Below are 26572 nucleotides of genomic sequence, written 5' to 3'. Positions count from 1 at the left end.
GAGCGCAACACAAGGTTGTAAAAGTTTCAACTACAATTCTAAATAAGATGTCAAAAGCAAACTGAAATCAAATACACACAGCTTAAAGATTGATCAATACCTATTTATGATGTTTTATCAAAATATAAAATAAATATACCCGAACAGAACGCTCATGATGGTTACACCAAAAAGTAACTTTGTGAATCGCGTTTTTCCAAGTTTTTGGGGCATTTTTATGCTATTTCCAAGCATCTCCTTGTTATTATCGTTGATTTTAAATGGTCAAACTAATGCATATTATACATGCATGCCCTAGTAAACAAAAAAAAAGTCATATTTATTTTGATTGTTACATTTTGAAGTACTTTTGTGCAGGTGGGTGCGAATGTACCCATTACCAGAGCTGTACACTACTACTTACTCATTTAATTCCATTTGCCGCAGTTGGAGAATTTGGTCTACTACAACCGCTTGAAGCACTCTAAAATAGTCATCAGTGACTTCCACCTTGCCAAGCTGGAGAATGGATTAATCAAAGACCCCTGCGGGACACCAGAGTACCTGGGTAAGATTTTAAAGTTTATGACAAACACAACATACAGAGCGATGTGGATTGGATCTAGTTTCTGTGTTGCAGCTCCAGAAGTGGTTGGCAGACAGCGATATGGTCGGCCAGTGGACTGCTGGGCAACAGGCGTCATTATGTACATATTGTGAGTTACCGCATTAATTACTTCAGCATCCACAAAAACCTACTTATACATGTTATAATAGGATCACTGATTGCTTTCCAGTCACCTGGGATAAATTAGTATTATAAGTGTCAACATAAAGAGCTGTTCTTTTCTTGTTGCAATGACAGGCTTTCGGGCAATCCTCCTTTCTATGATGAGAGTGATGAAGAGGATTATGAAAATCATGACAAGAACCTGTTCCGAAAGATCCTCGCAGGCGATTATGAGTTTGACTCTCCATACTGGGATGAAATCTCTGATTCAGGTATGCTTCTGTTGAAATTAGCACAGTGAAGACAAATAATGACTAATATCTATGTAGTGGTATCTTTTCACCAAAATGTAGACTGGATTTTCCTATGATGTATCGGTTAGTGTGTGGCCTAACAAACTAGTCTGTTTGCCCATGTGCTAAAACAAAGAATCACACATGTTGGGGACTTTTTGACTGCAAAGAAGCCCACCATGTGGCCAAATAAATTTGCGAGAGCCAGCACTTTGATAAAGATAGTGAGAAGCATTATTGAGTTCAAAATAGAACTCATAGCAAAGTACATACTGTAGATGGCGTCTGTGTGGCTCTTCTTTCTTTATTTATCCATTTTGTTTGTACATGGATAAGTATGTGCATTTTTCTCCTCCAGAAAATGTTTTTTTTGTTAATATGTTTGGGTTTTTGGAACACATTAATTGAATTTACATTATTATGGTAAAAATGTATTTGGTTTTCGTACGATTCGATGTTTGTCAAACCTTTTGGAACAAATTACTAACAAAAAGTTAGCTACCGCCATATTTCAGCTGAATTATACCCCTTGCAAAACCTATGGAATCCCCAGACTTTGAGAATGTTCTTTCAGGGGTTTAATTTTGTCAAAAAAAAGCAGTTAAGAAACATGACACAAAAGTACAGTAATTTCAAATGGCAACTTTCTGGCTTTAAGAAACACCTAAAGAAATCAATAATATATATTGCGGTAGTCAGAAACAGTTTCATTTTTAAATCAGAGTGAAAAAGTGATGTAATTACTCAATTGTAAGATTAAATCACTCTGTAAAATTTAATTTCCAAAAATAACACCTGCATTAGATTAAATATATTCCTTAGTCTGCAGTTAAAAAGCAGTGGTCACACCTTGGAGAGCTGTTGCAGCAGGTAGTTAACATGAATCATGGCTCCAACACCAGAGATGTCAATTGAAACAAAGGAAAGGATAATCCAACTTCTTCAAGAAGGTAAATCATTGCGCAATGTCGCAAAAGATGTTGATTGTTCACAGCCAGCTGTGTCTAAAATCTGAACAAACAACTGGGGACGGTTGTAAAAGGTGAGTATACTGGTAAACAAAAGAAAACAGCAAATCATCGAGACAGAAAACGTTAAGCAATATGTCTTGAAAACCGAAAATGCACAGCAAAACAAATGAACGGAAACTGGAGTCACCGTCTGTGACCGAACTGTAAGAAACCGCCGAAAGAAATTGGAAATTAAAAACAGAAAAGCTAATAAAGCCGTCAATAAAACCTAAACAGAAAAAAAACAAGACTACAATGGGCTAATATCATGGACTGAACTATGGATGACTGGATGAAGGTCATATTTAATAATGAATCGCAAAGTGATGACGCCGAAACTTTATGAAGACGACTGCCTGAAGAAAACACACAAATTTCCCCAATCATTGATGATATGGGGCTGCATGTCAGGTAATGGCAGGGGAGATGGCGGTCATTACATCTTTATCCAATGCACAAGTTGACATTCTGGAAACTTTTTTTATTCAATCAATCGAAAGAATGTTTGGGGATGATGACATCACTTTTCAAGCTAATAATGCAAAAACTGAAGACTTTCCTTGAAGAGACATACATAAGGTCAATGTCAGGGCCTGCAAACAGTCTGGATGTCAATCCAATTGAAAATACGTGGTGGAAATCTAAGAATTATCTGACAACAGCAATCAGAGAACGTTGGAGCAAGATCGATGAAGAGTACAGTTTGTTTCTTATTAAAACAAGTCCATGCCTTAGAGACTGCAACCTGTTCTAAAAGCCAGAGTACTAGTGGTGTGTTGGTGTGTTTGTTTTTCAGGATTTTTTTCCTCATAAATATTTCACTCTGCTTGATCTAATAATGAAATTTTTACTGATTATACAATATATTTTCTTGATTTATTTTAGTGTTTCTTAAAGCCAGAAAGTTGCCATTTGAAATTAATGTGATTATGTGTCATGTCTGTTACCTTTTTTACCTATAAAGTTAAACAACAGAATGAACATCCTTCAAGTCTAGTGAGTCCGTCATTTATTTCCACAGGTTGTATATCAGACCTGGGCATTGTACGGCCCGCGGGCCGCATCCGGCCCTTTGCGCATCCCTGTCCGGCCCGCGTGAGGCCAATCATAAATTACAAAATAAATTTAAAAAAGTATCTATGTCGAGTGTGCAATACAACGGTGCTGCTTTTGTTTTGAAAAGCGTTATTTGTATTACTTCTGTGTGGACGTATGCGCGTGTGCGATTGTGAGTGAATTGAACGGCGCAATTACAAATTACAAAATAAAGTTTAAAAAACATCTATGTCGTGCGCGCAATACAACTGTGCTGCTTTTATTTTGAAATGTGTTATTTATGCCGTATGTCCGGGGGGAACCTGTGAGTGAAGGTGCATAGAGACAAGTGATGAGACGCTAAAAAGAGAAAAGTTGATGAGGAATGGCGTATTTCCAACAAGAGATGGACTGCCAAGTATTTCTTTACATAAATTAATGGTAAAGCCGTGTGCTTAATGTGTGGTACACAGCTTGCTGTGTTTAAATATCATTTTAATCGCCACTACACGAAGAAACACGAGGGAATATACCGGAATGTGTCTGATGAAGCGCGCGCAAGGAAGGCTGATGCGTCGATGGTAAAACTGCAAACCCAACAAGGACTTTGTGCCATATTTCACACCCCCAGAGATGCAGCCGTCAGGACAAGTTTCGTCATTTCTCACAAAAGCGCCAGAAAAAGTAAGGCGTTTTCTGACGGAGAGTTTATTAAGGAGTGCTTATTGGACTTTGTTGCGCTGATAATGCCCGGAGACATGGATTGTTTTTCGCTAACTTTGGATGAGAGCTCTGATGCAGTCAATTAAAGAGACAACCACAGGTAATGACTTGTTCACAGAGGTAAATGCGTGTTGGGACAAGCTGGCAGGTGTGACAATCCAATCCACTTTATTTATATAGCACATTTAAACAACAAAATGTTTCCAAAGTGCTGCACAACAATATTACAAACAATATTCAAATATTATCCTTAGCTCCACCAATGACTGAATAAAAAGAAAAAACAATTACATATAAAACCAATATAAAAAACAATATAAAATAAATATGATTAAAAACTATTTTTAACAACAGATGGTTGTCCAAATCTGATGGGGAAAAATGTTGGATAATGCAGGATAAAGTGACCATCAAAAGCAATCTGCTTTTGTATAAAGTTAAGTTAGGTTAAATGAAATTATTATTATTATTATTAATTATTACTATTATTATCATCATTATTATTTATCGTAAAATTAAAAATAATATTGAGCAAAATTTAATTGAAATATTGTCGTGTGGCCCTCCAGCAGTGCTCGGGTTGCTTATGCGGCCCCCGGTGAAAATTAATTGCCCACCCCTGTTGTATATACACTGTACATAAATCCACTGGGAGAATACACCCTTTTGTTATTTTTTTTCCTGTGTTATTTCCCTCTGACAGCTAAAAGTTTGGTTGCACGTCTGATGGAAGTGGATCAGGACCAGAGACTGACAGCCCAGGAGGCTATCAACCATGAATGGTAGACAATGGACATCATACAAATCACATTGTGTGTGAATTACAACAGGGGCTTGTGTGCTTTATAAAAACAGGATCTCTGGTGGCGCAGCATCAGATAAAAACATCAAGGAACATGTATGTGCACAAATAGAAAAGAACTTTGCTCGAGCCAAATGGAAGGTAAGTCCCTCAACTATAGCCAAATTTGAGCTAAGCTTTTGAAAAAAAAAATTGAAAGATGCAGGTACTGTTCAACTTGGTAATGCTGCTTGTTGGGCCTGTTGGTGTGGTGTGGTGTGGTGTTGGAAGATCAGTGGTACTTGTGAAAAGTAGGAACATCTCTCTACCTTTCACTTGTACTGTGCAGGGAATTTACTGCTCTTAGTTCTGGGCAAAGTATCCACACGACTGATCTTTAACTAAAACATAATATGAGCAGTCTGGCTTTACTCTCAAGACAATCATTTCAACTTTGTGTTTGTTATTATTTTGTTGTGGTTCAGCGCCGGACCTTTTTTGATACCCTAAACATTTATTGTTTTTTTGCCTTATGCGGTTTAGTCGTCACTCATGATACTTTAGTCATGTCACCAAGCCATCATTAGGCCGATACTGGTTACTGTTAATGCCATTTCTTCCTGCCTCTGATTATCTAAATGCATTTTTTTATTTGGAGTGTTTTTACATTTTTAATTACATGTTTAATTTGATTGAGAACCTTAGGGAAAGTTGTGTTATGTTTGCAGAATCTGCTGGTGACATATCTGACTTGTTTTTGGTCCAAGTCAGGTGTTAGTCAGCAACGGAATCTTTCTACCACACTGTTCAAAACATGGGGACGGCGTGGCGTGGTTGGTAGAGTGGCTGTGCCAGCAACCTGAGGGTTCCTGGTTCGATCCCCAGCTTCTATCACCCTAGTCACGTCTGTTGTGTCCTTGAGCAAGACACTTCACCCTTGCTCCTGATGGGTCATGGTTAGTTAAGTTAAGTTAAGTTAAGTTAAGTTAAGTTAAAGTACCAATGATTGTCACACACATTAGGTGTGGTGAAATGTGTCCTCTGCATTTGACCCATCCCCTTGTTCACCCCCTGGGAGGTGAGGGGAGCAGTGGGCAGCAGCTGTGCCGCGCCCGGGAATCATTTTTGGTGATTTAACCCCCAATTCCAACCCTTGATGCTGAGTGCCAAGCAGGGAGGTAATGGGTCCCATTTTTATAGTCTTTGGTATGACTCGGCCGGGGTTTGAACTCACAACCTACCGATCTCAGGGCGGACACTCTAACCCAGGGGTCACCAACGTGGTGCCCGCGGGCACCAGGTAGCCCGTAAGGACCAGATGAGTAGCCCGCTGGCCTGTTCTAAAAATAGCTGAAATAGCAGCACTTACCAGTGAGCTGCCTCTATTTTTTAAATTGTATTTATTTACTAGCAAGCTGGTCTCGCTTTGCCCGACATTTTTAATTCTAAGAGAGACAAAACTCAAATAGAATTTGAAAACCCAAGAAAATATTTTAAAGACTTGGTCTTCACTTGTTTAAATAAATTCATTATTTTTTTTACTTTGCCTCTTATAACTTTCAGAAAGACAATTTTAAGAGAAAAAATACAACCTTAAAAAGGATTTTAGGATTTTTAAACATATATACCTTTTTACCTTTTAAATTCCTTCCTCTTCTTTCCTGACAATTTAAATCAATGTTCAAGTAAATTTATTTTTTTTATTTTAAAGAATAATAAATTCATTTTAATTTAATTCTTCATTTTAGCTTATGTTTTTTTGACAAAGAATATTTGTGAAATATTTCTTCAAACTTATTATGATTAAAATTCCAAAAAAATATTCTGGCAAATCTAGAAAATCTGTAGAATCAAATTTAAATCTTATTTCAAAGTCTTTTGAATTTCTTTTAAAATTTTTGTTCTAGAAAATCTAGAAGAAATAATGATTTGTCTTTGTTAGATATATAGCTTGGTCCAATTTGTTATATATTCTAACAAAGTGTGCATTGGATTTTAACCTATTTAAAACATGTCATCAAAATTCTAAAATTAATCTTAATCAGGAAAAATGACGAATGATGTTCCATAAATAATTTTTTTTATTTTTTCAAAAAGATTCGAATTAGCTAGTTTTTCTCTTCTTTTTTCGGTTGAATTTTGAATTTCAAAGAGTCGAAATTGAAGATAAACTATGTTTCAAAATTGTATTGTCATTTTTTTCGGGTTTTCTCCTCTTTTAAACCGTTCAATTAAGTGTAAATATCATTAATTATTAATAATAACATAGAGTTAAAGGTAAATTGAGCAAATTGGCTATTTTCGGCAATTTATATAGGTGTGTATAAAACTGGTAGCCCTTCGCATTAATCACTACCCAAGAAGTAGCTCTTGGTTTCAAAAAGGTTGGTGACCCCTGCTCTAACCACTAGGCCACTGAGTAGCGCCTTGCATGGCAGCCCCCTCCATCAGTGTGTGAATGTGTGTGTAAAATGGTGAATGTGGAAATAGTGTCAAAGCGATTTGAGTACCTTGAAAGTAGAAAAGCGCTATACAAGTATAATCCATTTACATGTATGAATCGAGGTTTTGGTCATGCAATGGTCTAAATTGAAGTGGGTGATTTCATTACTGAAGATTAGGGATGAACGATTTGGCCTAAAATCTAAATGGTGGCTTCAAACGGCGCCGTCTGCCACAATGGCATGAAGGTGATATTGTGCCCGTAATGTCTCGACATGAACATGTCTGCTTCTAAATCTTTCCAATAAGAATCCTCCCGCCTTCCACAGAAAGCCGTGCGGGTCACCACCATCATGAAGAGGCTGAGGGCAACAGAGCAAAGTACCACCAAGGCCACCACGGGGGATCCCGCGGCTCCTCAGGACGCTGCAGACCCTTCCACGCCTTCACCTGCTACCGCCACACCACAGGAAGTAGTCCCAGAGCTAGACAAAACGGTACCAGAGGCCTCGGACGGCAAGGCGGAGCCACAGCGGGAGAACCCACCGCCACAGGAAGCAGAGCCCACATCACGGTGCAATGGAGACACGTTGGCTACTGAGACCGGGGATGAGCAAGGCTAAGGTCCTCGTTGTACCCTCAATCCTGCACACTGTACAATAGCTGCTAGCATGGTGACACTGACTCTGCTTCTCTCTCTAGCACCATTAGCATCATCTCATGATGGCTATGTGCTAATTTACCTGAGTGCTCCGCATTGCATTGAAATTAATATCTTTTTCCAGTTGTATTATATATATATATATATAATAGGTCACATGGTACAAAACATATTCCACACACACACGCCATGGTTTACAGTTAAAGTCCCTTTTCTGGTAAAAAAAAAAAGAAAGAAAGATTCCTTTTTATTGAACGGACTTAGGAAACCACTTTTTCTTCTTAAAATCAGAAGACAAGTTTAGACTGTACGGGTCTACTGTACAGAATGGAGAAAATTCCTAAGAAGGAAAATTTGCTTGTCTTATGTTTATTTATTTTTTACAGTACGGTCTGTACTTAACAGTTACTGTGCCTCACAGCGATGTGAGTTTTTGGGGGCCTTGTACATACTAAGCACAAAAAAACCATCTGCTTAACTTCCTGCTCAGGAAATAACCTCATGGTGTAAAGATTGTGTACATAAGAGAACTTTGTAGAAGTAGCTAAAAGAGCATGCATTCTCACAAAGCTTTCACTTGGTTGACAAAGGCGCACTACTACTACTTTGTTCTGTTTACACACTGAACTTGTTGTGTTTCTTCTTCTGGTTTGTGTTTGTTTTCATCACAAGGCAGTTCTATGCATCTGAATTAATTCGTAGCTTCTTTTTTTTTTTCTAAAAAACAAAACAAAACAAAAAAAACACCACAGTAGATGAATCACTGTATATGTAGGTGGTTTTACAGTACACTTGTTTTAGCCAGCTGACTCCTGTGCCACAAGTCTTAAACTAACTTTAAACATGTGCATTAATCCACCTCATTTTTTACTGATTTTGGAGGTTTCCACCAATCATTAGAGTTCTTTACGGTTACATCTCATTTCATTATATTTCAGTCATTAGTATTTACCATATTTTCCGGACTATAAGGCACTACTTTTCCCAAGCTTTGAATTTTTCTTCACTAACGGCAAATTTTAGAATGGATTAAGCAAAAAAAATCAAACAATGCACTAAAATGATCCACTTTAAGAAACTGTTCAAACTCAAAGTGTTTACAAACGGAAAGGGAGAAGAATCCTGATAAATGTCTTGAACCTTATTAAAAAAAAAAGAGAAAATCTTATTCATCTCATTAAGGATGAATAAAAACAATGACTTTTCTGTTTTGTTTGATCAGCCATTTGGAAACAATTAAGGTATTTAAATAAAACATTTGCTAAATATTTCAATGTAAATATATAATTTCACAATGTACCTGTGTATAGGTTGTATTCCATCACCTGACTTTTAAACGGAAGTAAACAAAGTGGTGGGCCACCAACTGTGCAGCAAACCGAGTGCGAACTATCCGAGTACGCAAAAGGCCTAGATTTTAGCACCAAAAGCAGATACGAGCAAAAAAATCTGAATATGCAATGGAGAAAAAAAAAAAGATTTGTAGAGTGATATCAAGGATTATCCGTCGTGGAGTTCCGAGACATGTCGAACTATCTTGTGCTCCAGATGTCATTCTATATGACAAAACAGATGAAAACTTGGAAACAACTTCTTTGTGTGTGACTGGGTCAAGGAAATTGGTATCAAGACCCTCCCGGGTAAATCATGCATCATTTTTTCATGTTTGTTGCCTTATTGTTGTTGCACGCATCATTTACGAGTAAGCGTGTTTTCCCCCTGTCTTTATCAAATTATAACTGAGATAGGCTCCAGCACCCCCCGCGATCCCGAAAGGGACAAGCGGTAGGAAATGGATGGATGGATGGATAACAACAGATGTCAACGTTGTGTATGTGCTAAAAGCTTCATTTATGATTGCTGCTTTTTGTAAAAGCTTAACTCTTTTAGGTTTTGCTCACATTTGATTTATTTTGTTTAGATTGGCCGAGTTGGTGCTTTACGAAACACTCGTAGCAAAAATGTCTTTTAAGAACTCTGAAACAAGATAACATACAAATATACTTAAATTGTAAAAGTATATTGAACAAACCTTTAACAAAGTGATTGCTGCAAACTCGTGCATTCTTCGACTCGATCTGCTCCCCTGCTTTTTCTCATAGTTTTTCGTAAAATCTTGCACTCTTTCGCCCTTCTTGATTAGCTCTAGAGCAGACCTGGGCATTGTATGGGCCGCGGGCCGCATCCGGCCCTTTGCGCATCCCTGTCCGGCCCGCGTGAGGCCAATCATAAATTACAAAATACATTTCAAAAAGTATCTATGTCGAGTGTGCAATACAACGGTGCTGCTTTTGTTTTGAAAAGCGTTATTTGTATTACTTCCGTGTGGACGTATGCGCGTGTGCGATTGTGAGTGAATTGAACGGCGCAATCACAAATTACAAAATAAAGTTTAAAAAACATCTATGTCGTGCGCGCAATACAACTGTGCTGCTTTTATTTTGAAATGTGTTATTTATGTCGTATGTCCGGGGGGAACCTGTGAGTGAAGGTGCATAGAGACAAGTGATGAGACGCTAAAAAAAGAAAAGTTGATGACGAATGGCGTGTTTCCAACAAGACATGGACTGCCAAGTATTTCTTTACATAAATTAATGGTAAAGCCGTGTGCTTAATTTGTGGTACACAGGTTGCTGTGTTTAAGGAATATAATTTTTATCGCCACTACACGAAGAAACACGAGGGAAAATACCGGAATGTGTCTGATGAAGCGCGCGCAAGGGAGGCTGATGCGTTGATGGTAAAACTGCAAACCCAACAAGGACTTTTTGCCATATTTCACACCCCCAGAGATGCAGCCGTCAGGACAAGTTTCGTCATTTCTCACAAAAGCGCCAGAAAAAGTAAGGCGTTTTCTGACGGAGAGTTTATTAAGGAGTGCTTATTGGACTCTGTTGCGCTGATATGCACGGAGACATTGACTGTTTTTCGCTAACTTTGATGACAGCTGTGAATGATGTACGTGACACCACCCAGCTGCTCTTCTTCTTACGTGGGATAACTGCAGACTTTCAAATCACGGAGTAGCTGGCAGCCATGCAGTCAATTAAAGAGACAACCACAGGTAATGACTTGTTCACATAGGTAAATGCGTGTTTGGACATGTTAGGACTGAAATGGGACAAGCTGGCAGGTGTGACAATCCAATCCACTTTATTTATATAGCACATTTAAACAACAAAATGTTTCCAAAGTGCTGCACAACAATATTAAAAGCAATATTCAAATATTATCCTTAGCTCCACCAATGACTGAATAAAAAGAAAAAACAATTACATATAAAACCAATATAAAAAACAATATAAAATAAATATGATTAAAAACTATTTTTAACAACAGGTAGTTGTCCAAATCTGATGGGGAAAAATGTTGGATAATGCAGGATAAAGTGACCATCAAAAGCAATCTGCTTTTGTATAAAGTTAAGTTAGGTTAAATTAAATTATTATTATTATTATTATTAATTATTATTATTATTATCATCATTATTATTTATCTTACGGTATATCAAAAATAATATTGAGCAAAATTTAATTGAAATATTGTCGTGTGGCCCTCCAGCAGTGCTCGGGTTGCTTATGCGGCCCCCGGTGAAAATTAATTGCCCACCCCTACTCTAGAGGAACTCTGAAGAAACTTTTATGCTTTTCACCTTTTGAATGTTTCCAACAGCCTATAATAAAGCAAGCATAGGACATTTTTCTTCAAGAAAGGAAAAAGGCCGCCCAGAACGCTATGACAACGGAGTCTCACATATGAGCCGGATATGACATCAGGTGAATACAACCTATATCTGCAGCTTACATCCGGTGCGGGTAATATATGAAAATATGTTTTTTTTCTTCTAAAATTTAGTGAGTGCTGCTTATATTCCAGTGCGGCTTATAGTCTGGAAAACATGTAGTTCACTCCATGCTTTAAACAGTTATCTACCCTTGTCGCAGGAAATTAAGCAATATTTAACAGGCTGCAGAAACTGATTGCCACAAAATGTGTTTGTGTGAACACGTCGACAGTGGGTTTCCCGCCCAGGGCGCCATTGAACCTTGACCCGCCACTACACGTCTACTGTATGTCAGTGAGTCCCCACTTGATCGAGTGCTAACAGCGATCAGCGGTCAGTCCTATTACTGGGGGTGTCCCGATAGAAGTTTTCGCCTTTGGCGTTCTTAATTGGTTTATACCGATATTGACCCCATACCGATACATTCAATTTTGACAGAAAAAAAAATTGTACCACATGTAACTGCAGTTCTTAACTCAATGCTACAAAAAGCTATTCCAAGCATTTTTTTGTCATTGAAACCTTTTTTGAAATGATTTCTAAATAACTGGATTTTAATATTTGCTTGTCATCTTGACTTCTGATTGCAAAGCATTTTTTCCGCCAGTGTGTTGTGTAGCTGCCAGCTCCTAGTAGACTATAGCCTACATTGTTTACCTTTTTTAAATGACTTGACTAAAATACAAGAAAAGTGTACTTATTAATGACATTTAGCTGTTAACTGGCTTGTCCAGCATTGTGCAAGTAAACATGCTGCAGGGCTTCTTGTATCAGACATTTAAGATGCTAGCTAATATCATCCAATATTGTTTTTTTTTGCTAATATCGGACCAATGTCAATATCACATCGGGACACCCCTACTTATTATGTGATTTATTGACAACCTTTCCATAATGTCACCTGGGATAGGCTCCAGCTCACCTGAACTTTTGACCTAAAACAGGATAAGAGGTAGAAAATAAACTATTATTGTTGTTGTTTTTATTAAATAAGGCGGCTAAAGTGTAATTTAAAAGTTTGCACACATTACCTAAAGGCTGTCAAATAATTATTTAAGATATATGTATTTTAGATAAACCGGAAGCTATTTATTTAAATGCTAATCTTAAATTATTTGTTGCAGAGATTATTTAAACATGTTCACTCTTGAGTTGTGCTGAAGTTAATTCTAAAACCAATTTTGCAGGTAATACGGTTAAGTGTTAGCATTTAGGTGTGTTCAGGATATTTATGTGGATTGTTGTAGTTCATCCTGTTTGTTTAGATGGAAAATGAATATTGTTGCACAGTTTAAAGCCTAGTTCACTTCTCACTGTAGTATTCCATGTCTGGTCATTTTCCACACATTCCCAAAAGTGTTTGTAGATGTAAAGTTGGCCTGGACCAGCCCCCACCTGTAGGTCCTTTCTTGCATTTATTTGTTGGCTCTGTAATGTACTCCTTGACAGAGTTGATGACTTTGGTGGTAATAAAACTTAATTCAAATTGAATGTACAGTGTGCTTTCCTATCATGAATTTTCTTTTAACGTACGGCAGCGATAAAGGTGATGATTTTGATAGTTACAAACATTCTTAACAAGTTACATTAAGGAGCATGTTTACACTTTGGTAATTCAACATGACCGGAAAGGAGCAGACACTTATTTAATTCTACACTTTCTGCTCGTCTCAGCAATTAATGATAGTTTCTTTGCTTCCTGTGTTTAAATATTAACCTGGTTTAGTCATGGAATAGAAGAAAAAACAAATGTAATAATTATATTTCAAAAAAAAAAAAAGTGATTAAAAAACAAAAAAAACAATGACACTAAAGATACATTAAGAAATCACAGGAAGAAACGCTGACAGAAACATTGATTAATGCATGAACAATTGTAGAATATGGACAGAAATAGTACCTTATTAAATAATGATTAATGTTTCTTCAAGCCAATAGGTACAGTAATACTATAATATATTCCTCTTATACAGTATAAGGATGACAGCATTATACATGCACTGTTTCTCATGGGCTCAAGTTAGTGCAATGCTAAATTAACAATGTTTGTTGTGAAACACCACCTTTCAATGCAAGGTCAAATGGCACAAAATTAAATACATCTCTAAATGATTACCTAAACGGGTTATTAATAAATTACAATTGTAATTAACATACATGTGTCATTAATTTACTTAATATAAAAGCTCATTTAATTATTTTATAATTTAATTGTGTACATAAATGATTAATTATATAGTTAATTATTGATTTTATTATTTCATTATTGAATTAATTATTTCAGAATTAAATTATTAGTTATTAGTCTTGGTTTATATCTTCGACTGAAAGTGTAAGACTTGTAAAGTTTCAGGCTTCGAACCAGAGCAATCGCTGGACTAGATTTGCGTCACTAACCCACTGACTTTGAAGGGTGAGTTAGGTAGATACAATAAATTAATGAAACAAACTTTGACGTATGAAATAAATTAATGAAGCCCTGTCACAATTTATTAAATTGTAATATAACTGATTGAATCATGAAATCAATATAGAAATTACTTAATGATTAATTAAACATTGATATTATTGATACAATTATTAAAAGTTATTTTACAGTTAAGGAATTGATAATGCATTTAATAACACATTTATGTACAGTATTTAATTCCAATTTTAATTAGTAAATATCACATTTAAGTAAATAATTTAATAAATAATAAAATGTGTTCCATTATATCCTCCATAATTGCCAGGTACCATGAACACTTAAAATGAAATACAAGCTAAAAATAATTATGATTTTTGGGAATAAATATGTAGTGTACAATATGTATTTTCTTAAGGTAGGACTGATGAACTTGAAGGACAAGGCTCCAAGCAGCCAAGCACAGTACCTAATTGCAGCCTGCCACCTGGTGGTCAAATGTGTGTTTTGCAGCTATTATTTGAAGCATCGATCTCAAGCATCGATCTCACCATAGGAATTTTAATCAGGGTCCTAAAAAGAAACTGGTAGCTGTGCCTGGAGAGGTCTACAATGACAGCCACACAACAACTACTACTACAGGGAAATAATGAACAACAATCCAATAGAGTGGTAATGATGTAATCCTACAGTAACTACCGAGGACTGCAGCTTAGGCTTCTCTCCCCAATGACACATTACTTGGCAACAGGTGCCACCTTTTAAAGGAACACACTCAAATCTCATTAAAACATGTTTCAATGGTATCCACGGTTACAATAAAGTACTTTGGTATTATTATTACTTACTTCTGCTACTTCAAATAATGTCACCCATTTCACTTAGTACACATTTGCATAACATATGTCATCTTACTCATTTAAACCTGGGTCATAATTAAATAAAAATTGATTGATATTTTTGTTTGGATTTCAAGTTTGAGAGATATGAGAAAAATAGTTTTGAAAAAACTAAAAAAAAGTTATGCTTCAGGACTGTTTGGCTTTGAAGACAATGTAAAATTGAATGTACCGTAATTTCCGGACTATAAGCCGCTACTTTTTCCCCTCGTTCTGGTCCCTGCGGCTTATACAAGGGTGCGGCTTATTTACGGCCTGTTCTTCTCCGACACCGACGAAGAGGATTTCGGTGGTTTTAGTACGCAGGAGGAAGACGATGACACAATGATTAAAGACTGACTTTTCATATACCGGTAGGCTGGTTATTTTGATAACGTACAGGCGAGCACTTTGTATTACTTTGCACCGTTTAATTATTTGTACTCTGCACGAATGCTGTTCGCCATGTCAAAGATGTGAAAGTTTGATTGCATGATTGAAAGATTTATTGTTAATAAATGGGACGCTTTGCGTTCCCAAACAGTCATCTCTGTCCCGACAATCCCCTCCGTGGTAGCAGGAACCCCTATATACTACGGTAATTACACATCAAAACCCTGCGGCTTATAGTCGGGTGCGGCTTATATATGGAGCAATCTGTATTTTCCCCTAAATTTAGCTGGTGCGGCTTATAGTCAGGTGCGGCTTATAGTCCGGAAATTACGGTACCTGTTATGTTTACTAGGGGAGGTGACGGCAAACATACACCAGGGGGAAGTATGAACAATGTTTTATTATATATATAGATATATTCAATATATACAATAATAACAAACAATACTAATATAATAAACTAAGGAAATGGAGTGTGAACTAGATCCAAAAGGTAATGAGTGTGTGGTGTAAGACTATGTGTGTAGTTAGCTGAAGTGTGTTACCAAGTGTTGACGAGAGCAAACGAGGCAGTCCATGGGGCAGGCAGGGGATCCGGGGCGAGAGAGAGGCGTCAGAGTCCAGGGGCAAGCGAGTAGTCAAGGAATGAGAGAGGCAGTCGAAATCCAGGGCAACGGAAGGAAAACACTGCGGGCATGAGGAAGATGACAGGAGACAAATCGAACACGGGGAAGAATGACGGAGAGAGAGAGCAAAAGAGAGCATAAAGCTTCGCTTACGGGTCACCATGAGAAAACTAAGTTCCTGCGCCGATCCTTGGGTCCACTGGTCTTTTATCCAGCTCGCCCTCATCAGTCCCAGGTGTGCAGAATTCCGGTGAGTGATTGCAGCTGGTGGCTGCTGCAGGGCGGAGACGTGCGCGGCGCGTCCCTGGATGTGCGCACCCGTGGGCGTGTCCCGAGGTGCGCACAGATGGATGAGCGGCGTTGGCAGGAGGCAAGCGGGGTCGAATCCGCGCCATGACAGTAAGGCTGAAACGACGCGTCGACGTAGTCGACGTCATCGGTTACGTAAATACGTCGACGCCGCTTTTGTGCGTCGACGCGTCGCATATTTACGTCACACTACCGTCATGGCGAAGCGCAAAGCAGACGATCAAAGCAGACGATGCGAGCGGTGCGAGCGAGGGCGAAAAGCATGCCAAAAGTGGTCAAAAGTGTGGGAGTATTTCAATAAACGGCCTAATAATGTTGTTGTATGCACACTGTCGAGCGGAAATGGCCTATCATAGCAGCACAACGGCTATGAACGAACATTTGAAAAGAAAACCATCAACTAGTCAATCGTCCGCGCGACTATACGTTGTCATCATTACACAAAAACATGAATGTGTCATTTGTATCTGCTAGGGGTGTAACGGTACGTGTTTTGTATTGAACCGTTTCGGTACGGGGGTGTACCGAACGAGTTTGTAAGCTAAAGCTAACTTTAGCTGCTAAAGTCTTAACAAGCTGCTTCGCTCCTCTGCCTCTGTCTCAGCACGCAGCATTGTCCCACCCACACAACCATCTGATTGGTACACACGCAGCATTGTCCCACCCACACAACCATCTGATTGGCACACACGAAGCATTATCAGCCAATCAGCAGTGTGTATTCAGAGCGCATGTAGTCAGCGCTTCAGCGCCGAGCAGATAGGTGTTTAGCAGGTGAGCATCAGGCAGCGGACTCTCCCCAAATGATAATAAACACCTCCCAGTCAACTACCAGTAACATCACTATGAGCCCGTTGACCTTCTAGAAATATAAACTGCAGCTCAGCTCACTCGCAGTCCTGGCTTGAGGTGAAGGCTAATTATATCTCAGTTCCAGCCACATCGACCCCTTCTGAGCGCCTATTTTCAGCTGCCGGGAATATTGTAAACAAGAAAAGAAGCAGAGCATGTAGACATGCTAACCTTTCTTCATTACAACTGTTAGTCACTCACTGGAATGAGTAGAATTGGTTATTGTGTACTGTGTTGGACTGGATGTTTATTTTGCACATTTTAAAAGCAATACTCAATGCTTACAGTGCTCCAGAATATTTAGATTGGCACTTTTTTGTATTGGATGTTTATCTTTATTTTTGCACATTTTAGCAAATAAGCAATACTTTCACTTTTGTTGAAATGTTTACACTGTTGTTACAGAATATTTCGTTTTGCACTTTTTTGTATTGGATGTTTATCTTTATTTTTGCACATTTTAAAGCAAAATAAGCAATACTTTTACTTTTGAAATGCTTATACTATTGCAGAATATTAAGATTTGCACTGGATGTTGACTTTTATATTTGCACATTAAAAAGCAAATAAGCTACTTTTAATTTTGTTAAATGTTTACATTGTTACGGAATATTTAGTCATGTTGTTGTCAATGTTGACTGAGTGGCCATACTTCTTTTTTTTTTGTAAATAAAAGCCATGCCTTTTGAAAAAACGGGCCTACATTTATTTTTTCATCTTCATTTTGAAAAAAAAAAAAAATCGGTAAAAGGAAAAATAATCTATAGATTAATCGAAAAATAACCTATAGATTAACCGATTAATCGAAAAAATAATCTATAGATTAATCGATAGAAAAATAATCGTTAGCTGCAGCCTTACATGACAGTACCCCCCCCCAACCCTCCTTAGGCGAGGCACCCGACGAGCGCCGGGGGACATCAGGATAGGCATAGTAGACAAAATAAACAAAGTCAAAAAGTAAGGGAGGGCGGAGGGGAGAACTGGTGGTGGGTCGCCGGCCCAAGTGTCTCAGAAGCCATCGGGGACAAGTCTGGTGGCGGCAGCGAGTAGACCGCCGCTGTGGCCGGCGAGGTGGATGACCAAGGAACGGTCGACTTCTTGGCCGTCGGTAAGGCGGACGGGAATGGCGCCGTGGTGCGTCCCGCCGGAAACGAAGATGAGGGCGGCGGCGTGGTATGGTCCGCTGGACACGAGGAGGAGGGCACGTTGTCATCGGCGACGTGGAAGCAGCGGACGTCATCAGCGGCGTGGAAGCAGGGGATGTCTTCGGCGGCGTGGAAGCAGCGGACGTCTTCGGCGGCGTGGAAGCAGCAGCGGACGTCTTCGGCGGCGTGGAAGCAGCAGCGGACGTCTTCGGCGGCGTGGAAGCAGCAGCGGACGTCTTCGGCGGCGTGGAAGCAGCAGCAGAAGTCAAAGCCGGAGACGGGGAGGGCAGCTGAGGAGCTGGCCGAGGTGCTGAAGGCGGCGGAGCTGGCCGAGGGGCGGGAGCTGGCCGAGGGGCGGAAGTCGGCGGAGCTGGCCGAGGGGCGGAAGTCGGCGCTGCTGGCCGAGGTGCAGAGGTCGGCGCTGCCGGCCGAGGTGCAGAGGTCGCCGCTGCCGGCCGAGGTGCAGAGGTCGCCGCTGCCGGCCGAGGTGCAGAGGTCGCCGCTGCCGGCCGAGGTGCAGAGGTCGGCGCTACTGGCCGAAGTGCAGTGGTCGGCGCTGCAGGCCGAGGGGCGAAGGTCAGGGCCAGCCTGGGAGCTGGAGGAGATGTGGGGCTCAGCCTGGGAGCTGGTGGAGATGCGGGGGCTATCCTGGGGACTGGTGCTAGCTCGGAGGCTAGTCGAGGGACTGGTGTTAGCTAAGGGGATAGCCGAGGGACTGGTGCTAGCTAAGGGGATAGCCGAGGGACTGGTGCTAGCTCAGGGGCTAGTGCTAGCTCGGAGGCTAGCCGAGGGACGGGTGCTAGCTCGGGGACTAGCCGAGGGACGGGTGCTAGCTCGGGGGCTAGCCGAGGGACGGGTGCTAGCTCGGGGGCTAGCCGCGGGACGGGTGCTAGCTCAGGGGCTAGCCGAGGGACTGATGCTAGCTCAGAGGCTAGCCAAGAGACTGGTGGCTGCGGCTGGGAAAAGCGGAAGACAGGTGGAATTAGTCTGGCAGGGGGAAGCCTATCTGGTTGCAGCTGCGCCATCACACCAGCACAGCCACCAGTACTATCCCCCCCCCCTCCGAAAGCGGATGCCAGACGCTTCCTGCTGACTGAGGAACAGTCTTTAAGGGTGGGAGGAGGGTGTCCAGGCGACGAGAAAATTCCTCCTTGCTCATATCACTACTGAACATGCCTTTCCATGACCGTTCGGCAGGACAAGACAAATCCTCCCGTGTAGAGTGAAAAAAAGAAAAAGACATGGTGAATGGGGCAAAAGGAGAAAACATTTTTTTCACAGGGGGCGGAACGAAAGTCACTGGGGGCGGGGCTAAGGAACTGTGCCGTCAGGTCCTTATATTTAATTTGGCGGGAACTTACTGTTATGGTTTACTAGGGGAGGTGACGGCAAACATACACCAGGGGGAAGTATGAACAATGTTTTATTATATATATATAGATATATTCAATATATACAATAATAACAAACAATACTAATATAATAAACTAAGGAAATGGAGTGTGAACTAAATCCAAAAGGTAATGAGTGTGTGGTGTAAGACTATGTGTGTAGTTAGCTGAAGTGTGTTACCAAGTGTTGACGAGAGCAAACGAGGCAGTCCATGGGGCAGGCAGGTGATCCGGGGCGAGAGAGAGGCGTCAGAGTCCAGGGGAAAGCGAGTAGTCAAGGAACGAGAGAGGCAGTCGAAATCCAGGGCAACGGAAGGAAAACACTGCGGGCACAAGGAAGATGACAGGAGACAAATCAAACACGGGGAAGAATGACGGAGAGAGAGAGCAAAAGCATAAAGCTTCGCTTACGGGTCACCATGAGAAAACTAAGTTCCCGCGCCGACCCTTGGGTCCACTGGTCTTTTATCCAGCTCGCCCTCATCAGTCCCAGGTGTGCAGAATTCCGGTGAGTGATTGCAGCTGGTGGCTGCTGCAGGGCGGAGACGCGAGCGGCGCGTCCCTGGATGTGCGCACCCGTGGCCGTGTCCCGAGGTGCGCACAGATGGTTGAGCGGCGTTGGCAGGAGGCAAGCGGAATCGAATCCGCGCCGTGACAGTACATGCAGTATATGGTTAAGTGCCATTAAACTTCACGTACACACAGACTATCTGTGTATATTGTCACTGTCTTAGGCATCCCGTAAAACATTATGAAAAAGACAATATGAAAAGCTAAGTGTTCATGTCTCTGGGTATTACAACATGTAATATTCAATTTGGAGATAGTCAGCCAATGACAAATTTCTTCGTGTTGCTAAATTTGAGAATTGTAATTTTAGTCAGAGTTCAAGGATTTGACGTCGTGTGGTTTTGTGTACCTGATGGATGATGAACTCGTTTTTTGATCATATTTATTTTTTATATTGTTTTTATATTGGTTTTTTATTGATTTATTTTTTGTTTTTATTCAGTCATTGGTGGAGCATAATATTGTTTTTAATATTGTTTTTAACATGGCTGTGCAGCACTTTGGAAACATTCTTGTTGTGTAAATGTGCTATATAAATAAAGTGGATTGGATTGATTGGATAAAACGCAACAACTTACCGCAACGTGTTTTGTCTGGTGGGAAGTGGAATTCTTGTCGGTTGAAACGTGAACATTTGTACTGAAATGGCAAGAAATAGCTGTTATTTTTCATTGTTTAAAGGTTAACATTTATTGGCCTCGCCTAACTCCGAGCCGCTGTCGTTTCCTTGCTAGCAGCTACGTAAATATGTCATTTTTTTCAATATTGCCGCCATTATTTTCCTCTGGTCACGTGACTGCCAAGCTCCGTTTGATTGGTGGAACGGAGTCAAACGTCACTGGGGCGCAACGAAACAAAGTCACGTGACAGCACCCGCCGGAAGCGATGTCTCTAATGAGCCTAAACCATATGGCGTTTGCAAACAATAATAAATATTTTTAAATAATGTAGCGGTCGAAATTCAAAAGCATTAACATTAAAAAGTAGCATTTCTTCTTCACAAAAATATATATTTATGGGATATGTTCATATGTATTCATGAATATATTTAAAGCAAATTGTGGTTTTTAAAAAAATGCATCGTGTATTTCACACAAACGTGCATCCATACTTCTTCGACAGATACAACTTTATTCCAGAGAGTTCTGGACAAAACATTAAAAACATTCAGTAATCACAATAAGGAGCAAGCATTCCATTCTTATAAAATATAGAGCTTTAATTTATTAGTCAGCAACAACAATGGAACGAGAGGATACGAGTCATTTACACATTTAGGTCATTACAATAACATCACCTCATTTGCATTTTGTCTTTTTTTTTTTTAAGTTTGATGATGCTTAAAGAAAAATGCAAACACTACAAACACTGAAAAACTAAAAAAAAAAAAAAAAAAAAAATCCACAATAAAAAATACATGTTGTACAAACTTGTTTTTTGCCGACATGTGGTCGACTTTGATCCTAGATTGACAGAGGGGATGCAAATGAATGCCAGGAAAGAGAAACTTTGTTGAAAATCTAGAAGAATTAATCGTTATTTTGAATGAAACCTACTTTGCATTATTTTTAAGACTGTAGTCAATAGAGGCATCACTTCATAATAATAAGGACCCATAGATGGATTTGAAATACATATTTCACATAAAGTAAAATATATACTGTATTTGCTTGTACTGTTTGGAGATGCTGCAGCTTTACATTTACTGTGCTGGCATCGGTTCTCGTATCGTTCATCCCTTTTAGGATGGAGAACAGGAAAATAGAAAGCACACATGAAGTCTTATCAGAATTACAATACAAATACATTTTCATGCACACAAAGAAAGCCAGCTTCCCAATATTTGGTTAGTGTCACAACATTGTTACAATGCTCAGTTGTGTAGACAGTAAACAGGCTTTTTTTTTTTTTTTTTAATTCTTCTTTCTCCAAAACATGAAATGACAGAAAAAAAAAAAGATCTAGGCACCTATCTCCAACGTTTATTCACAGAAGTCCACAATTGTGCTTATTTGCATTTGGCCCCCAGCTGTCGGCCCTTACAAAAAAAAAAAAAAAAGTACGAGAAAATGCCCTTTGTACAAAATGTTGACCCTTTATTGCACCACCGCCTCAGTTCATATTGTATTTGGTAAAGCCCCGCCTTTTCATATTCCATATAAATCTACTGCATTTGTCGTCTTGCGTCGGTGTCCTGCCTGGTACAGGACCCGCAGCAGCAAGAAACGACGGCGACCCACGTTACCGCTCATCGACAACACGTTTTCCTGTTGGGACAAAAAGAGCGTGGAGGAGCTCCGACTGTCCGCGACGTCGCACGACAAATGAGTTCTCGCAATGACAGTAACAGCGACAATAAAATTAACAACATCGATAAGAACAACAATATTTGCCCCCAAAGTTACCTATACACGAAGAGGATGATACTATGTACAACCTACAATAAATACTGAGTAGCATATATCTTACGGTTTGAAACAATGCATGTGGGGTTTTTTGTTCCTCAGCCTTATCTTCTCGCTTTGTTTTTTTTTCCCTCTCTTATCGAGTCTCTCCCAGTTTTCACATTCGTGCTCCTCATGTCTCCGCGTCCTCCCGCTCGTCCTCCTGCTCCCCCTCGCCATGATGCCGGCGGTTGCGTGGCTTCTTCTGCTCCTTGAGCTCCTTCAGGTCTTTGACCTTGAGGGCGCCCAGCGTGGGGTCTCCGAACTGCCAGTAGTCCTGGCAGTACTGGTTGATGAGGCTCATCTCGGGTTGGCTCAGGATGGTCAGAAGGTCCTTGTACTGGAGGGCGCTGGGGGTCCACTGGGTGCTGGAGTGGAGAGAGGATGGCAGCAGGCCTCCGCCGCCCTCCACCAGCACGTTGTTGACGGCCCGGCTGGACAGCACCACCAGCTGCAGCTTGACGAGGGTGTGCTTGAAGTTCTTTTCTGTGGCGCTGCATTGGTACATTCCGGAGTCGAAGGGCTGCAGGGACCTCAGGAGCAGACCTTGCTCCGTCTTCACCACCCGGCCATCGGAACGCATCTGCAGGCAGAAAAACACGTTAAGTAGAGATGTCTGATAAATGCTTTAAAATGTAATATTGGAAATTATCGGCATCGGTTTCAAAAAGTAAAATTACCATATTTTTCGGACTATAAGTCACAGTTTTTTTCATAGTTTGGCCGGGGGGTGCGACTTATACTCAGGAGCGACTTATGTGTGAAATTATTAACACATTACCGTAAAATATCAAATATTATTTAGCTCATTCACGTAAGAGACTAGACCAGAGGTGTCCAAAGTGCAATTGCGGCCCGCAGCTAATCGTTTACTGCAAAAATTGCAAAATTGATAGTATTGCAAAAATTTAAAAAAAACATTTAAAAAAAGTGGAATGAGGTGAAATCTAACGAGAAAAAGTTGCAATGTTGACACAGCGCTGCCATGCAGGCTGTTTTTTTTTTCTTTTGTCTTTGTTTATTTTTAATTTTTTTTGCCATTGCTCAAAAAAAAAAAAAAGACAAAAAATCTTTGTTATAATGAATTATTACTTTAAAAATGTCACTTTAAAATGTTTTATGTGGAAAAAATATTGCATATATTGTGTGGTTGCCATAAAAAAAACATCAAAGTTTTATTTGACAAAAAAACATAATACAAACAAAATAATAGTTCAAACGTAAAATCGGCAGATATATCGGAAGTTGATCTCGTAATTTAAGTGTTAAAAGTAAAAAAAAAACTAATAAAAAGTTATCACTTTATGGATCCATAATATATTTAGTAGGATTTTATTTAACATTTCACTGTAATTACTCAAAAATATTAAAGAATTAAAATCAATGGTGTCCTGCATTATTGATCTTTTAGGGCTCTAATTACTAAATACTGCATATTTCAGTTTTACTATAAAAAACAAAGTTGTCTTTGACAGAAAAGGCATAAAACCTTTTTTTTTTTTTTACTTTAGATCAACCTGAAGTTGAAATAGAGATTTACTGTAAGCGTTAAATAAAAAAAAATAATAATTTGACTTATTTTTAAAATTTAAATAACTGAGACCCTTTATGGTCCCCGGGAGCCCTAAAGGTTAAAAAAAAAAAAAAAAATCCATATATTTTGTTAAGGTTTGAAAATGAAAAATATCAAAATGGCCCCCGCATGCTTAAATTTTTCCGTGTGCGGCCCTCAGCGGAAAAAGTTTGGACACCCCTGGACTAGACGTATAAGATTTCATGGGATTTAGCGATTAGGAGTGACAGATTGTTTGGTAAACGTATAGCATGTTCTATATGTTATAGTTATTTGAATGACTCTTACCATAATATGTTACGTTAACATACCAGGCACGTTCTCAGTTGGTTATTTATGCCTCATATAACGTACACTTATTCAGCCTGTTGTTCACTATTCTTTATTTATTTTAAATTGCCTTTCAAATGTCTATTCTTGGTGTTGGGTTTTATCAAATAAATTTCCCCCAAAAAATGTGACTTATACTCCAGTGTGACTTCTATATGTTTTTTTCCTTCTTTATTATGCATTTTCGGCCGGTGCGACTTATACTCCGGAGTGACTTATTCTCTGAAAAATACGGTAATGACTTTTTAAAGCGCCGCTGTACGGAGCGGTACATATCCGGTAAAACTTGGATGTAGCCAACCCTCCCGATTTTCCCGGGAGACTCACGAATTTCAGTGCCACTCCCGAAAATCTCCCGGGGCAACCATTCTCCCGATTTCCACCCGGACAACAATATTGGTGGCGTCCTCTACAACCTGTCGTCACATCCGTTTTTCCTCCATACAAACAGCGTGCCGGCCCAGTCACATAATATATGCGGCTTTTACACACACATAAGTGAATGCAAGGCACAGCCATACAGGTCACACTGAGGGTACCCGTATAAACAACTTTAACACTGTTACAAATATGCGCCACACTGTGAACCCACACCACACAAGAATGACAAACACATTTCGGGAAACACAACATAAACACAACAGAACAAATACCCAGAACCCCTTGCAGCACTAACTCTTCCGGGACGCTACAATATACACCCCCCGCTACCACCAGGTCAAAGTATGCGGGGGACATATTGATATTTTGTCATTTAAAAAAATGATAAAAAAAAGATATTGTCAGCTAGGTGGCTAATTATATTAATATTAATTATTAGTTAAAACATTTCAGCTTTTTTTATTACATGCCAATTTTTTTGCTCTTCTAATTACTTTTTTTCTTTTTCTTTTTCTATGTGGGACGGTATAGCTCGGTTGGTAGAGCGGCCGTGCCAGCAACTTGAGGGTTGCAGGTTCGATCCCCGCTTCCGCCATCCTAGTCACTGCCGTTGTGTCCTTGGGCAAGACACTTTACCCACCTTCTCCCAGTGCCACCCACACTGGTTTAAATGTAACTTAGATATTGGGTTTCACAATGTAAAGCGCTTTGAGTCACTTGAGAAAAAAGCGCTATATAAATGTAATTCACTTCACTTCACTTCACTATGTAATACAGTAATTGAAAAAAAAATAAAAAAAAATGGTTGACCTGTACAAAGATATTAATGCTCGGCTAAATATTTACTAGTGTTTATTATAATTGTTTAAATTAATTCATAAGTTAGTATTACTTTATAGTTTAATTAATTAACTAAACTGAATTTTAAGTATATTTTATCTTTATTTTGAGAGCTTTTAATATTTTAGATCAGGGGTGACTAAACTTTTCCACCAAGAGTCGCATACTTAAAATGTTTTTTTTTTTTTTTTTAAATGCTTAAAAACAGATATCACAGTAAAATATATTTAAAGATAAAACGTTGTGTTATTCGTGACTAAGTATATTCTTATTAATTATTAGTTTAAAAATATCAGCTTTTTCTCATAATATTCCAATTTTTTCCCCCTTTTTTTCTTAAATTTTTGCTGTTTTTTGTTTTAGATAGATACATTAATTAAAATACACAACTTTCTAAAGGTATATTTACACAAAGTATCGGTATCGGTTCGGTAGCGCCCATACCAGTCTGAATTTTACTTTGTATCGGATCAGAAAGAAAATCAGTGGTATCGCACATCACTATCAAATGATTGTTTTTGTATAGATATAATAGTGTATTAAAAATCGACAACAATCGTTAGATGAAAATAAATAAAATACTAATCTGACCTTTGACCAGCATTAATCTCCTAAACATGTAGACAGAACTTGTTTATTTTTTAATTACAAACCCCAAAACCAGTGAAGTTGGCACGTTGTGTATATCGAAAAAATAAATGATTTGCAAATCCTTTTCAACCTATATTCAATTGAATAGACTGAAAAGACAAGATATTTAATGTCCGAACTGGAAAACTTTATTTTTTTGCAAATATATAAACTCATTTGGAATTTGATGCCTGCAACATGTTTCAAAAAAGATGGCACAAATTGCAAAAAAAGACTGATAAAGTTGAGGAATGCTCATCAAACACTTATTTGGAACATCCCACAGGTGAACAGGCTAATTGGGAACAGGTGGGTGCCATGATTGGGTATAAGAGCAGCTTCCATGAAATGCTCAGTCATTC

At 39.3% G+C, this 26572-nt stretch overlaps 2 protein-coding genes across 4 annotated transcripts in view; one reads left to right on the top strand and one right to left on the bottom strand.

The window, feature by feature from the left end:
* LOC133649446 (caM kinase-like vesicle-associated protein) overlaps positions 1–12924 on the top strand; it is a 104915-nt gene extending 91991 nt beyond the window's left edge. The window contains exons 6-11 of the mRNA XM_062046081.1: positions 427–547; positions 620–695; positions 845–981; positions 4474–4552; positions 4626–4713; positions 7323–12924. Coding sequence (XP_061902065.1) covers positions 427–547; positions 620–695; positions 845–981; positions 4474–4552; positions 4626–4713; positions 7323–7616 — 795 coding nt within the window. The 3' untranslated portion in view covers positions 7617–12924. The remainder of the gene's footprint in view (positions 1–426; positions 548–619; positions 696–844; positions 982–4473; positions 4553–4625; positions 4714–7322) is intronic.
* Positions 12925–21196: 8272 nt separating this feature from the next.
* Positions 21197–26572, bottom strand: part of sema3fb (sema domain, immunoglobulin domain (Ig), short basic domain, secreted, (semaphorin) 3Fb) — a 316200-nt gene continuing 310824 nt past the window's right edge. Inside the window, exon 19 of one of the 3 annotated variants that reach the window (XM_062046079.1) lies at positions 21197–23039. In XM_062046079.1, the coding sequence (XP_061902063.1) occupies positions 22590–23039 (450 nt within the window). In that variant the 3' untranslated portion in view covers positions 21197–22589. The remainder of the gene's footprint in view (positions 23040–26572) is intronic. The other 2 variants (XM_062046078.1, XM_062046080.1) reach the window with 2 other exon arrangements.

Source organism: Entelurus aequoreus, linkage group LG01, assembly GCF_033978785.1.
Source record: "Entelurus aequoreus isolate RoL-2023_Sb linkage group LG01, RoL_Eaeq_v1.1, whole genome shotgun sequence".
NCBI classification, from domain to species: Eukaryota; Metazoa; Chordata; class Actinopteri; order Syngnathiformes; family Syngnathidae; genus Entelurus; species Entelurus aequoreus.
Note: the sequence above shows the minus strand (reverse complement) of the source record. Positions and strands in the feature narration are given on the sequence as shown.